Source organism: Electrona antarctica (genome assembly GCF_951216825.1).
Source record: "Electrona antarctica genome assembly, chromosome: 4".
Classification (NCBI taxonomy): domain Eukaryota; kingdom Metazoa; phylum Chordata; class Actinopteri; order Myctophiformes; family Myctophidae; genus Electrona; species Electrona antarctica.
Window position 1 is genome coordinate 46702853 of NC_136809.1, and position 14497 is coordinate 46717349.

At 44.5% G+C, this 14497-nt stretch overlaps 2 protein-coding genes across 2 annotated transcripts; one reads left to right on the plus strand and one right to left on the minus strand.

The window, feature by feature from the left end:
* Positions 1-575: 575 nt before the first annotated feature.
* cntf (ciliary neurotrophic factor) lies at positions 576-10936 on the plus strand. The gene is made up of 3 exons (XM_079500427.1): positions 576-998; positions 8478-8792; positions 9140-10936. Exons 1-3 carry the CDS (start codon positions 867-869, stop codon positions 9305-9307), a joined length of 615 nt encoding a protein of 204 aa, XP_079356553.1. The 5' UTR covers positions 576-866; the 3' UTR covers positions 9308-10936.
* LOC306922659 (general transcription factor IIH subunit 4-like) lies at positions 6116-7534 on the minus strand (the record flags this gene model as incomplete). Its single annotated transcript, XM_079500418.1, has 1 exon — positions 6116-7534. One exon carries the CDS (start codon positions 7532-7534, stop codon positions 6116-6118), a length of 1419 nt encoding a protein of 472 aa, XP_079356544.1.
* Positions 10937-14497: the final 3561 nt, after the last annotated feature.

A 14497-nucleotide genomic window follows, 5' to 3' on the forward strand; every position in this document is an offset into this window, starting at 1 on the left:
TTATTTCGTTACGTTTTGGATTACTTCACTGGCACTGCCAAATCCTACACATTTTAAATCTGAATTATTATTTCAATAAATGTGAAGAGATAATCATGTCATGGCTATTTGCATATATGCAACAAATAAAGTACCCAATCCTATCCTGTCCAATGTCTTCTTCTTCTTCTTCTTCTTCTTCTTCTTCTTCTTCTTCTTCTTCTTCTTCTTCTTCTAATAATAATATAATAATAATAATTCCACTATTCATGATAATAATATTTTTTTTACATGCTTATTGTTGTGTCATCAATATATTAATATTATTTATTTTTGTTGTTGCTGTTGCTGAAATGTTACAACTTACAATGAATGAATGCATGCCAACAGGATGGTCAGTTTAACTTTGGATGAATGCTCGACTGGCTACATCCAAGCTAAAGTTACTTTTATCATTACCATTTACCGGCAGTAAATCAGATAAGCCTCGTGAATAAATAAACTCCTCCCTCCGCTCCGCCTGAACGGCTGGTGACTGACTGGTCCCGTTAAATTCCTGTTGCTTGGCATCAGGTTCCTGGGGGAAAGGGCGGGGCTGAAGAGACTTACCGCACTCACTGTAACCCAACCACACAGTACTATCCAGCAAGTAATGAATAGTGAGAAGCACCACCGGACTGGTTCCCGTTTTCAAATCTTTTACTAATGAAACTGGCTGACTTTCAGCCAGCGAGGGCATCGGAAGGGGAGGGACTGGCTGCAGGCTGCCTGAACTAGCTATGGCCAGGAATCTGGTGCTCATTGGGATGTCACTGGTGTAGGTCGGAGCCAGCCTGTTGCGCGTCCCTGTAGCCCGGCCCGGTCAGTCGAGTAGAGTTCCAACCACCATGGCACTGATGGCAGAGAGGCGAACAAGAGGCACGATGACCGGCTCGGAACCCACTCGGACCACGACGGGGAGAGCTGCTGCTATCGCCGAGCAGTTGCACCATGAATGCACCCTCTTATTGGAACTTTTTGTGAGTCCCTTACATCTTCGTGCATGCACTGTCTGAGTAGAGAGATCCCAATTTATGATTCATTCTAGAGAGTACCGGGTATATGAGTTTGAGAGGATTCTTTGATGGAAGGAGTAGGTAGGCCAAGGTTAAATGGAACATAAGTTTGTGTGTGTGTGTGTGTGTGCGTGTGTGTGTGTGTGTGTGTGTGTGTGCGCGCGCGCGTGGGCGTGTGTGTAAAACAGACAGTGTGAGAGGGAAAGAGAAAGATGTGTGTTAAAAAGAGATAAGAGGCTGAGAAGTGTGTGTGTGTGTGTGTGTGTGTGTGTGTGTGTGTGTGTGTGTGTGTGTATATTGTGTGTATATTTTGTCTGGTACAGCAGGGGGTATAAAGGAATGTTGACTGCGTGGTGGGAGGTGGTGGGGTACCCAAAACGAATGACAGAGGTGGGCGTTTGCCTGGGCATGTAGCCATCATATGTTTTCATGAGTCTCTTTGACTATAGGTGTGAGTGCTGCTGGTTATTAAAATGTCCTGGTTTGCTTCCAGTTTACTGCCTCATCCGTTCCTTTTTTCATCCAGCTTGCTGGGAGCAAGGGAGCGGCCTGGAATATGCAACTCAAAGGATATATGACTGTTTCACTTCTTTACCTTAACTTAATATGCCTGCCTGTTGTGACCCATAATGAGCGTTCATAACCGTTTTTTAATGGTTAATTAATCATTCATTTGGTTACTATTAATGAGTTACACATTTCTTAGTGGTTATCTCTTAATGCGTAACCATTTTATTGCGGTATCGTAGGATTATTTTGCTAAAATTGCTGTCTGGGACATAACTTGTAGGAGAAGGAGGGAGCCCCGCACACTGCCCCTTGGTTGCTGGTTCAAGAGCTTTTATTTAATAAATAAAAGCAACGCAAGCCTGAGGAAGGTCTCAAGACCAAAACATTGCTCGTATTTATTAAATAAAAGCTCTTGAACCAGCAAGTGGCAGTGTGCGGGTTTCCGTCCTTCTACTACCTGTACTGCCTTGTCGCCTACGCAGTAGTACACAGTACTACGCATCTGCTCTAAACAGAACCGGGTGTGCGGAAGTCTTCTCTTCACTGGGACATAGCTGTCAGAACATAATGGGCTTAACATTTCCAGGGGGGGTCACTTCAATTGTGATCCTCTCAAAATTCTTTATTCTTGATTTTGCTAACCCTTTTCTCCCCCTAATATTAGAATACTGGGTTTATTATCTCCGGCAGGCTGGACAGCCGAGGGCTGATGACTATGTTTTCGCCACTGGCTGTCCGTCCGTGTCTTTGAGATTAAAACTGAAGTTATGCCAGGGACAAATGTTTTGTGACTGACACACACACACACACACACACACACACACACACACACACACACACACACCTTTCTATATTGGCTTAGTTTATATTCTTTACCACAGTGTCTAAAATTAAACAAATGTGAGGAATTAACCTTGGTTGTATAGGAAATACCTTTTAGAATGGTCTACACCTGCAGTAAAGTATTAGTTGGCACTGGACGCCCCTGAAGAAAAGAGCGAAGCGATGACTCTAATGATGACTGAGATAGGCACAGGGATCTGGGGTGTCCCAGGTGAGGAAAGACCCCCACTGGAAGTCAGAAAAGGAATTATTCTGGCTGCTTTAAAAGTGTAATAACAAATCAACTCTAATATTATGAAACTCTGACATTAACTGGCTAGGGTTAGGGTACTGGTTCTGGGAGGTCTCAAAATAGATGACACACCAGAAAGAGGGTGGGGGTCTGAAACATTTGAACTCCATCATGTTATGCCTCGTACCACACAATTTTATTTTATCTTCAACAAAGTCTTACATTTGTGGACCTCTGCCTTATCTAGTTGAATACCCCTGTTTTTGATAGGTTGATTAATTTAATTCTTAATTAACAAGTATTGTTAACAGTACATGTAGCCTAGTACTGTATATCTGGTACATGGGGTTAAGTACACAGTTTAACCCAGTGCTCCCGCAGAAAGAGAATGCATTGTCAGTCAGTTTGTCACACAATACTTCTGTAATCTGTATGGCATAGTGCTTGCTGCACACAGCCTGCAGCATTCCAGTAGCCAATACGGCCTCAGCCTACCGTCCAAGTTATTGAGTACATTCCATTCCACATAACATGGCATCAAGTAATATTTGTTTATTTGGGGAGGGGGCAATCAGATGTAAATGTACCGTATGTCTAATGGCGTTTCATTCAGCCCTTACTGCGAAAAGCGGAGAGTCCTTTGAAACATCATCTAGGTTTTGACAGTAAAAACCCCAGTGGAACCGATGTCAAATAAATTAAATAATTTCTGGTAGAGTGTATCTCCTTTGGGCGAGGTTAGTTTTGAATCATTTGTAAAATGGTTTTCTGAGATTACCACATCGTCACAACTGCATGATGATATATGAGAAGAATGAAAATAGTCTCTGGACACATTACCCAGCCACTGGGATGTCACAGCTCAACAGAATCATATTTCTTTTTGCTTTCCAGTCTAAACAGCCTTGTGTCTCCTCTAAGCACACAGATTAGCTCTTTAGCACCCTGTCTCTAACTTTCGTATGGGCTTGCAAATTAGCACCTTGGTATAACTTCATAATGAAGCCTTCATGTTCTACAGTCCAGGCTCACTCTGTTGTGTGGATTTCAGAGAAGGGAATTTACTTTGTCAGTTTATTGTGTAGTATGAACTATACTGTACTGTTTAGTGTTTATATACACATACATTGTCATTCGCTGTTGTGTTGATAGACTGCACACATCCATCCTTATATTCACTATTGATCTGTACATATATTTATTCAGATATAATCATTGTTGATAGACTGTACATAATATATATATATATACCAGTAAGACGCCTGAGGGCGAGGTTGCGTGCACGCATCCGCCTGGGTGACAGCAGACTGCTGGGTGAGCGCTGGCGCTTTGGAATGGGGGGTCAGATAAACATGTCGCCTGGGTGACAGCAGACTGCTGGGCGACCGCTGGCGCTTTGGAATGGGGGATCAGATCAACATGTCGCCTGGGTGACAGCAGACTGCTGGGTGAGCGCTGGCGCATTGGAATGGGGGGTCAGATCAACATGTCGCCTGGGTGACAGCAGACTGCTGGGCGAGCGCTGGCGCATTGGAATGGGGGGTCAGATAGGGCTGGGCGATATGACAAAATCTCATATCACGATATAGAATCTTTTTTTATCACGATAACGATATACTCACGATATAGCATATTTTTTTACGATACCGATTTTTGAGTGGTGTAAACCACTCCTACAACTGGCTTTGTTAGTTTGTCTGTCTGTCTGTTCGTACCAAAAAATGAGCATGGTTGCTATGGTCACCCAGTTCACACGGGTGTGATTTCATTACGTCAGACATTACGTCAGACCACAGCTGATCAGTCTACTGTATCTAAAAATAGATTTTTGTTCAGAGTACTGTACTGTACTGTACTGTACTGTACTGTACTGTACTGTACTGTTAAGCTCTCCTCCCTGGCCTCTGTGTGTTAGGCTGCACAACAGTGACACTTGGTGGTGACAATAATGATGCTATTTCCGTGCTCGGATACAGGGACACACACAAGTCACACATAGCTGTCTATAGTGGTTGCACCGGTCAGATAAACATGTCGCCTGGGTGACAGCAGACTGCTGGGCGTGCGCTGGCACTTTGGCATGGGGGACCAGACCAACATATGGAATGAATTCTGTACTGGCCATATATGTAGCGTGTCTTGATTGTACAGTGTTTTATGAGGTCAGATCAACATTATGGAATGTCAGAACAGGTCAGCTCCATATATGGAGATCTAAGGGTGGCAGCAGGGACAGTGTCTTGAGTGTACAGGGTTTGATGAGGGCCCAGGTAGGGCCGGGCCATAAGTTTCGGGCCTGTTGAGAACTCTATTTTTCGCTGGCTGCCGGGCCGGGCACTGCACTAATAACTTTGGGGCGGGCCCGTCTAGAGTTTGAATGGACAGGTATCGTATCAGTCAAAATCTAAGAGGAAGGATGGATAGGGAAGGATCAACATTTGGAAAATGGAATGTCAGAACAGGTCAACTCCATATATGGAGATGTAAGGGTTTGAGGTCAGATGTAGAGTTACTGGCCAATTTTGATGACAGGATCTCCATATATGGACATTCACATATATAGGCTGCGGCTTAATATTTATGACACGTGGCATGACCATATGTGGGGGTGTGGGGTGGGTGACGGACGGACGGACTGACGGGAAATGCACGTTTTCATAGTAAATGTGACCTGTGGTCACAAAAAATCCAGTAGACTTGGCTGCAACATGATGTCATGAGTGGGAGCCTGTATTTTTGAGGGGCGCTATCCCCTCTATGGCTTTTGAAATGACGTCATATGGCATGCAGCCGAGATCTAGACTTTGAATGTTTGTTTAGAGCACTTTAACAGAGTGTCAGCCAAAGTCTATGGACTTTTAATGTTTGTTTACAACAGTAAACATAATGTGATGTCATGTGGGTCGATAGAAATAGTCTTGTGACTGGTTTTCTTTTACACAATGTATAGTGTATTCATTGCAGTAAACCTGCAGGCTGCAATGAATGAAAGTGACATTTTAGTCAATTCAGGCATTCTGCTTAATGCCTAAATTGTAAAGTGACCCTGTCATAAAGGTCAGGCACCCCTCCCTCACTTCACACAAGTGTGATGTTTTTTGGGGGGAGCATGGGTAAGAAACAAACAAAGTCCATAGACATGATGTCATGTCTGAAAGCCATGTGGCGTCACCACACCCAAAATGTATGTATTTGGCCGCGGACCTCCATCTCAAAATATTTTGTACCAGGGACTCCCCAGAAGCAAAGATTTGAGTTGAAAACATTAGCTGGGAAAGAGTATATATTCAAAGATTTACACACATTTTCAAGACTTCAATAATAGCAGATTTACAAGCTCGTAGCAAGGCACTTGCTACGCTACGAGCTTGTACATCTGCTATTTTTCAACAGCTAAAGTTTGAAATAATGGTTAAAGTGGTTAAAAGCTAAGGTGACACAGATGCGTTCCAGGTCTTAATGGGGTTTAAGAAACATCCCCTCTCTGCTCCTCCTATCATGTGAGGGACTTCTGTCTCTTCCAGAACTTCCGGACCTCGGTGTGTCCATGCGGCGTCACCACCATCATCCTGTGAGCAACATTCTGCCACACCAGACAGTCCAGAGCCTCGGCTCTGTCTCGCAGAACCTCGAAGTCAGCCTGCGAGAGGAACTGGCTGTACAGCACGCCCTCGGCGAACCGCAGACGATCCCTCTCCAGCTCCCACAGCTGTATCTGGTCCGTGACAGTCGGCGGCAGCAGCGGGTTCTGTCGGAGCATGACAGGGTGCGCTCTGGTCTTCAGGAAGTGGATGATCTGCTGCGCCGTGATCCCGTTGGCGATGGCCTGCTGCACGGACTCCCTGGTGAGCTGAGCCACGGCCACGTTGGAGAAGCTGTACAACATCTCGCTGAAGAGCGCAACCAGCGCGATCTGCAGCTCCGAGTCTGTGTACGCGTAGACACGGTAGTTGGTCTCCACCACGATGAATCCTGTGTCTCCTCCGGGGGTCCCGGTGGCGCCCCCTGTGGCGGGAGAGTCGGTCGTGACTCCCGCGGCCAGAGCGATCGCCAGCCGGGTGGGATAGTATCGCCTGGACTTCCTTTTCCTCTGGAAGACGAGGCCGAACTCCCTGAGGTGCTGCAGGAAGGCGAACAGGGACTCGCTCATGCCCTCCACGGAGTAGCACCGGCCCGGCGTGGAGAAGCTCAGTTGGAAGAGGAAGGAGAGGATCTCCACGAGGTCCATGCCTCGCTGCGCCGCCGTGTCGAGGTACCGCAGCGTGAAGTACCACAGCTGAGAGGCCGTGTCCAGGAGGAGGAACTGGAAGCCGGCGGAGGTGATGGACAGCGGCGGGGCCTCTCCTCCTCCCGGCTCGCTCCTCATCAGCCCGGCCTGCTCCAGCAGCCGAGCCAGGTCCTGGCTGACCGTGGCGCTCGGCGAGCCCACCATGAACCGCAGGATGGTCTCCCAGTGCTCCGCGGCGTAGCGGTCCAAGCTCTCCACGTCGCGCGCGTGCCGGTCGGGGCCCAGGGCGCTACAGTCGTTGGCCCACGCTTTCCCGCCGCCCAGCAACGCTATCCGCAGGTTGTCTCGGAACACAGGGTTCATGACGTATCCCGGTAGGTCGCCGTCCTGCGACGAGGGCCGCCGGTCGTCGTTCCAGAGTCTGAGACCCCTCAGGACCGAGATGCAGCGGTCGTGCTCCTTTCGGCTGTCCCGTGTCGCCCACAGAGCCGCGGTGGCCTGCGGCAGCGGCCGCTCCTCGTCCAGAAACAGCAGACGCATCACGTAGAGCTTGGCCAACGGCGGGAGCTCCCTGTAGACGGCCAGACAGACGGCCGGGTGGTCGTACAGCCGGTCCAGGACCTCGGGACTCAACTCTCCGAGGTACTCGTGGAGGTTCTTGCATTGCAGCTCGACGCGAAGGTTCATGTTTACCTAAAGGAAGGGCATGAAGAAACGTAGAGGGCAAGGATACGGGGGTCGGGTTGTCTAGAACTGGGATGATTAAAATGAGTATAAGATTTGTGTCAGGGGGTAACTTTATGTTGAACTGTTATCGGTAGACACGACCCGACAACCTGCTGCTTCTCCGAGTCTCCGAGACTCTTTTATAATAAACTGTCTGGCTCTCGTCAAACCAATGATGTCATAATGAGAGGCTATATACATAAATGTCCAGGTCAACAAAGTAATACATTGAAGAGGAAGGTGATTACGCAAATTGTGATTGGCCAGAATGAGATGATGTATGATGTTAAGAGAATGTGAAGTGAGGGGCACTCTTAACATCATACATCATCTCATTCCGGCCAATCACAATTTGCATCCTCACCTTCGTCTTCAATGTTTGTGTTTACACAAACACTCAAAGCTGGCCATTCATTGTCAATGGCATTCAATGTTTGTGTTAAGAAGCAATGTTTGAAACACACACAAGAAAAAAAGAGGCAATGTTTGTGTTTACACAAACCCTCAAAGCTGGGCATAGGAGGGGCTAGCGCCCCTCAAAAACTCACACAGGTATTCTGTTGATCTGTTCTTATCAGACACGATGTGCATTTTTCCATTCCTCGTTCTTTGATCCAGAGGCAGACTGAAGGGGAAGGAGTTCCCAAAGGTGCATGGCTCATGGTATCTAAAATATAAGGTCTAATAATGTCATCATTACAGTCAATGTTCCTACTAAATGAGTAAATGTCCCTTGTCAAGTTGTGATATTTTTCTAGTCTCTGCCCCCAACTATGTAATCTTTTCACATTCTTTCTCACCCACTTTCCTTTCTTCGTTGTGTCATCCAAGTCTCTCACCTGCACTCATTTCTTCGTCCCCCTTCTGTGTGCTCTCTCTCTCACCAATCTCCATCCTCCTGAAGAGAAAGAAGGAGAGCCTCCCTCCAGATCTCACTGTGGCCGACGATCGCCTGGTGTCCGTGCCGCCTTCATCCTCCCAACTGGAGACCAGAGACAAAGTGTGGCGTCTCTACTCTGCCCTTCTACAGTGTCGCAGCTTGCTAGACAGAGCCATCAGCAGGGAGGACGCGGAGCTGGCCGGTGGGGAGAAAGGAGAGTACGAGGGCCAGAGGAAGACCGTGAAGGAGAGATTAGCCCTGCTGTTGTCCAGCATCGGAGAACTCCTGAAGGCTGTCGATGGAACTGCTGTGTTAACTCCGGATACAGGAGGCATAGAGGTAGGAGCTACAGTAATGTTGTTAAAGTCAATGGGGTCATGAAGAGTAGGATATGAAGACAGACTTCATCGGCCTTCTCTTCTCTTCTCTTCTCTTCTCTTCTCTTCTCTTCTCTCCTCTCCTCTCCTCTCCTCTCCTCTCCTCTCCTCTCCTCTCCTCTCCTCTCCTCTCCTCTCCTCTCCTCTCCTCTCCTCTCCTCTCCTCTCCTCTCCTCTCCTCTTCTCTTCTCTTCTCTTCTCTTCTCTTCTCTTCTCTTCTCTTCTCTTCTCTTCTCTTCTCTTCTCTTCTCTTCTCTTCTCTTCCCTTCCTCCATTTCCCCTCTCCCTGTATCCCCTTCATGTTAACAGATTGACGGTCCTACTGTTCTGTTCGAGGTCAAGCTGTGGATCTACCGGATCTTCAAAGAGTTGGACTACTGGACCAAGACAACCATGACTACGTTACAGGCCCTGCCCTCAGTCACAGCCAAAGAACAAGGGAGAACGAGCAGGAGGAGGAGAAGTACTCGAAGATGAGATGAGAAGGGTGATGGAAGATAATGAAAGAGACAAGCTTAGGGAGTGGGGAAGAAAGAAGGGGAATAAGTCGGTGTGATAAAGAGAGTGTTAGGGAGAGGCGGACAAAATGAGACATAATTGCCACTGAGGGGAGACAATTCAAAATGAGAGGGACATGAGTCTGTTGGATAATCTGAGCTAAGTAGGGCTCAACAGTAAGGAGACTTGAAAGAGTGAAAGGCAGTATACATCTGAAAATTAATTACAATCTGAGCATATTTATTTATGTTACACAGCTTTACTTGCTGCTAATAGTATAGGTACAAACATTGTAACTTGAAATGACTGTAAGAGTCAGAGTAATTTACTCTTAGTCCTTTACTTTATTTTTCTTTATGTGAATGCCGATTATATGACATTTTTCATTTCATATCAACATTTGCCCTGATGTCGCTTATTTTGCTGCTTGTGCATGCCTTGCCCTATGTCAGGTAGACTACTGATCCACTGCCACACACAAAGCCTTCAGCAGGGGACACATTCATTTGATTGATTTTGTAGCCGTCTAATACAGGGGTTCTCAACCCGTGGGTCGCGACCCCTCGGGGGGTCGCCAAATTATTTTGGGGGGTCCCCAAATTATTAAAAAGGAAAAAAAATATTATTTTTTTTCCCCCAACTGAATGGATGGAAAATTAAGAGTTTACATGGTACACATAGTACATGCATACACCTTCCTAATGATTATATCTGGTTTCAGTATTTATTTATGGTGTATTTTCTCTATTATTAAGGTTATTGAAGCAGTCAATTTATATTGGGGGTCGGGAGGGGGCGGGGGTCCCGAGACATTGCCAAAGCATTTCCGGGGGTCCCCGGCCAAAAACGTTGTGAACCCCTGGTCTAATACACGTCACAAGCTAGCTGTGATAAAAGGACAGTCTTGGATACGCGTGAATCCCGTTTGTGTCCGAGCATAGGCATGGCTGAGGCATGGTAACGCCCCGCCTGCCTGTGATTGGTCTACTGACACTGCCCGTCTTGTCTGTCCTCCGAGACGCAGGTTACTCTGTGGTAAGATTGAGAAATCAATAATGCCGTTTGCTTTGATAGTGTTGATTATCGTGTATTAATCTAATTATAGTAAACTAATACTATTACACTAAAAAGGATAAAGATGAAGGGAAAATAGACCTACAATAATGTTTCAAGTTTACACATACAAACAAATTACACAACACAAACACTTTATTTTAGAACACAGACACACCCAAATCAAATCATATTATGGCGTGCATGTTCAATCAATTATTCCATCAAAGCAAACGGAATAAACAATATTAGTTTGCCTCTTCTACAAAAATAAAACTTACAAGTTAGCGTTCTCTTGTATCATACCATACTACTTGTATTATTTCCCACCACGGAGTAACCTCGCATCAGACTATCCAGGCATCATGATCCAGCATATCCACCTCGGAGGACAGTGTCGGTAGGCCAATCACAGGCAGGTGGGGCGTTACCATGCCTATGCTCGGACACACGGAATTCACACCTTGGGATACCATATCTGTTTCTCGTTCAATAATGATTGCGCCTCTTTGTTTATTGATTCTGTACAAAGTCAGTGTAATGGTGCCCTCTAGTGTTGGCAGTGTGTTTTTTTTTTTACTTCCATGATCAGCTGATAGGTCAACACCAACTTTGTATAGGCTTGATTAATCCCTGTTGCAGATTCCCTATTGCAGATTTTTCTTTAAATACATGAGTTCATATTTTCTCTTCACCATATTTGTGTCACTATAATAGGAATAAGTGCATAGTTGATAATATTTGCACAGCATATACTGTAGATGTAACCAATGAAAAGACAAAACCAGTTGTTCACATCTGTACTACATTTTATTTATTGTATTCCTTTCCAAATATATTGGGCTAGATTCATTGAAGAAGAGGATGTGGATTGAACATTGGGCCTTATGAGGATATATAGAGGTTCAAATTGCTTTATATTAAAGCCTGCAGTTGTGCTACACATAACATGTATCAGTTTCAGATCAAAGTGCCTCAGACGGCCAATTTTAGACTGATAACTCTTCTTTGGTTTCCTACAGATCAGAAGAGGAATTATAATCTAAGAACATTCCCTTTACATTTAATTGATTGATTGATTTCTTGTTTTTTGACATGTCTTTGTCATATTTATTGTAATAACTACTCTGTGTATGCATGAGCTTTGATTGTAGTCTTGTAACCCTTCCCTGCCTTCCCTTATGACCTCTGGTGTAGAAAGTGCTGGTGGTAGATTATTGGCTCTAACCACAAACTAAGGATCAGGTTACTATTGCATTGTCTATGAGTAGCAAATCTGGTGAAACTCCCAGTATCATTTAGGCAATAACAATAGTAGAGATAGAGTTCTATAAGAATAACACTGTATCTTTACCCTATGTTAAAGGACCACTTCACCACTTTTCAACATCTCTTCATATAATTGGTCCTCACTAATGTTCATGATAAAACACCACCATTTGTTCCTACTCAGTCTGTGTCTCATAGAAGGGCTTTGGGCAGTTCGGACACCCGTCCACCAGTGACATCATCATTAGGTAGATTATTTTTAAACAAGATTTGTTTTAAAATATATTTAGATTTTTATTATCGTGTGAACGATGGCTTCAACTTTTGCATTGCAACTTTTCAGGAAAAGAATGCCTGCCGTTTCTATTAGCTTGGATTCACCATCGATGATGTCACTGGTGGACGGGTTTCTGAACTGCCCATAGCCTTCCTATGAGACACAGACTGAGTAGGAAAAAATGGTGGTATTTTATCATGAACATTAGTTAGGACCAATTATAGGAAGAGAAGTTGAAAAGTGGTGAAGTGGTCCTTTAAGACTTTATTAATGTAGGAGAGGGTTTTCCGATCCCCCTAAATCTTGAAGCACAAGTTTCCTATTCAACACAAATTGTTTCAACATTCTTATTTTTTGTATAGCCCATACGTTTCAAATGGCTTCACACATCAACAGTATAATATCATACAGCAACGACACCACATCTATAAAATAACGAAATAAACAATTAGACGGTAGGCAATGGCACTTACATTAGAAGCAAACATAACACAAGAATGATAGGATTAGCTCGGATAAGATTAGGGACAATCGGAGGCAAGAGAAAAGTGATGGGATTTAAGCTGCGATTTAAATACACAATGGAATTCACCTCCTTAACCCAGACAGATAGACTTTAACATAATAGCAGGCAGCAGGACATGGTGGGCAACCACTCTGCATCTGGATGAAGTTGTATTGACTTGAATAGAAGGACAGCCTCCTGGGAGCAGAGAGCCTAGGCTGGCACATTATGGCATGATCAGGTCAGATAGAGCTGATGGAGCCTGACCATGTAGAAAGTTACAATTAACAACTTAAAACTGAATTCTGAAAACTGTTGTTGAAGAATACTGATGCCACATTTTGAGGTAGTTATGTATCCTTTGTACTGCAGATGATTTCGAGAGGCCAGATAATAAAGCGTTGTATAGTATTCAAGTCTAAATGAAACATTCATGAATAAAAGTTTAGGAAAAAAAACGAGGTTCAAAGAGAAACTTGAATTCATTAGTATTACATTGAACAAGTGGTCTGTTTTAGGAGTGCAAAGTGATATTTACAAGTTGGTTAGCTATCGTTCCAGGAAGGGCAAAAATCTTCGAGATTAGTATTGCGTAATTTACAGCTTGCATACCTATTTAAGCTTGAAGGTTTAAACGTTGAAGCAAGGCACTGGCTGAACTTTTACGTGAAAAGAATCTTTCCCTTATTACTACTGTTGGGGTATAGTAATAGAGTAGTAAAGGATCTTGTTACGAATAAAACATTTTGCACTTAGAGCATTTCCACAACCCTGGCCATCGGTAAATGGTGCAATTATATAGCGCCTTTATCCAAGGTGCTTTACAGAGATGTGCATTACATTCACCCATTCACAATTTCACACACACATTCATACACCGATGTCGGAGGAAACCATGCAAGCCATTGCAAGGCACCAACCTGCACATGGGGAGCAATTAGGGGTTCAGAGTCCTGCTCAAGGATATTTCGACACTAACTCTGGGGGAGCCCGGGTTCGAACTGGGAACCTTGCGGTTGCCATCCGGTCACTCTACCCCTGAGCCACTGCCTGCCACCCCTAGTCGTCGTTTCATTATTTAAGAAGGGGAAGTGATAGAGGGTCATTATAGAACCTAGAAAAAGACTAGGACTAAGGAAGGTAGACTAGATCAAAATGTCACACTGGATTTATTTATCTAGCCAATTCACTGTTTATTGGCTCCAAAACGACTTGTATTTTGTGAGGAACTAGTTAGACAGCTCAACTATAAGGGTGATAAGTCATCTCTATATAATATGTCAGTTGGAAAGCTGAGAGAGAGACATAAGTACACGGTAAAATCCTCAATGCAAATGTATCGATCCTTACGGGTCCATTTGGTTACATTCTCAGAGTTAAATGCACACTGAGACCCTATACAAGCCAGTAGGGGTCAATAGGGCAATCACCATCAATGGACACACACACACAAAGACCCCCAGGAAAGTGTTCTAAATCTTCAGGACCTGAATGGAAACAAGACCGCAAGGACTTTTTTTCCCGGTGATGGTGATCCCATTGGACGTGTGTTTGACTATACCCTGTACTGATTACATTTCTGTTTGACTGTACCCTACATTTCTGACATTTTCTGCCAATAAAGTATTCAATCAATCAATCAATCGGAATGTTATTAACATATTTTGAAGTGCCCCTTTAAAGAGTTAAGAGCTGACATGACCTAGCACAATACATTGGTGATGCAATAGAGTCTAGAAGGCAATGTATCAAACCTGTGCATTTGATACCTATACGAATCAATGTTTAATTTAACCAGTTGGCAGTGTTGCTTTGGAGTTGCCCAAACTGCAAGTGCACATTTGAGTGATGAGTCTGCTATAAACACAACACGAGATATAGCTATAAACACAACATGAGATCACGACACTGGTATCTGTATTCGGTATCGGTATCGGCTAACACAGAAATGGAGGTATCGGGATTGGATCGGAAGCGAAAAAAGTGTATCGGGACATCCCTAATTACAACCATTGACAACTGTGGCTATTACTTTACAATTTTGGTTTGAATGTTGTGTGTGTGT

Excerpts from the sequence above, each read along its gene's own strand:
- cntf (XM_079500427.1), top strand. The coding sequence starts at position 867 with ATGGCACTGATGGCAGAGAGGCGAACAAGAGGCACGATGACCGGCTCG. Across the intron at positions 999-8,477 it reads CCCTCTTATTGGAACTTTTT|AGAAAGAAGGAGAGCCTCCC; the intron begins GTGAGTCCCTTA and ends ATCCTCCTGAAG. Across the intron at positions 8,793-9,139 it reads CGGATACAGGAGGCATAGAG|ATTGACGGTCCTACTGTTCT; the intron begins GTAGGAGCTACA and ends TCATGTTAACAG.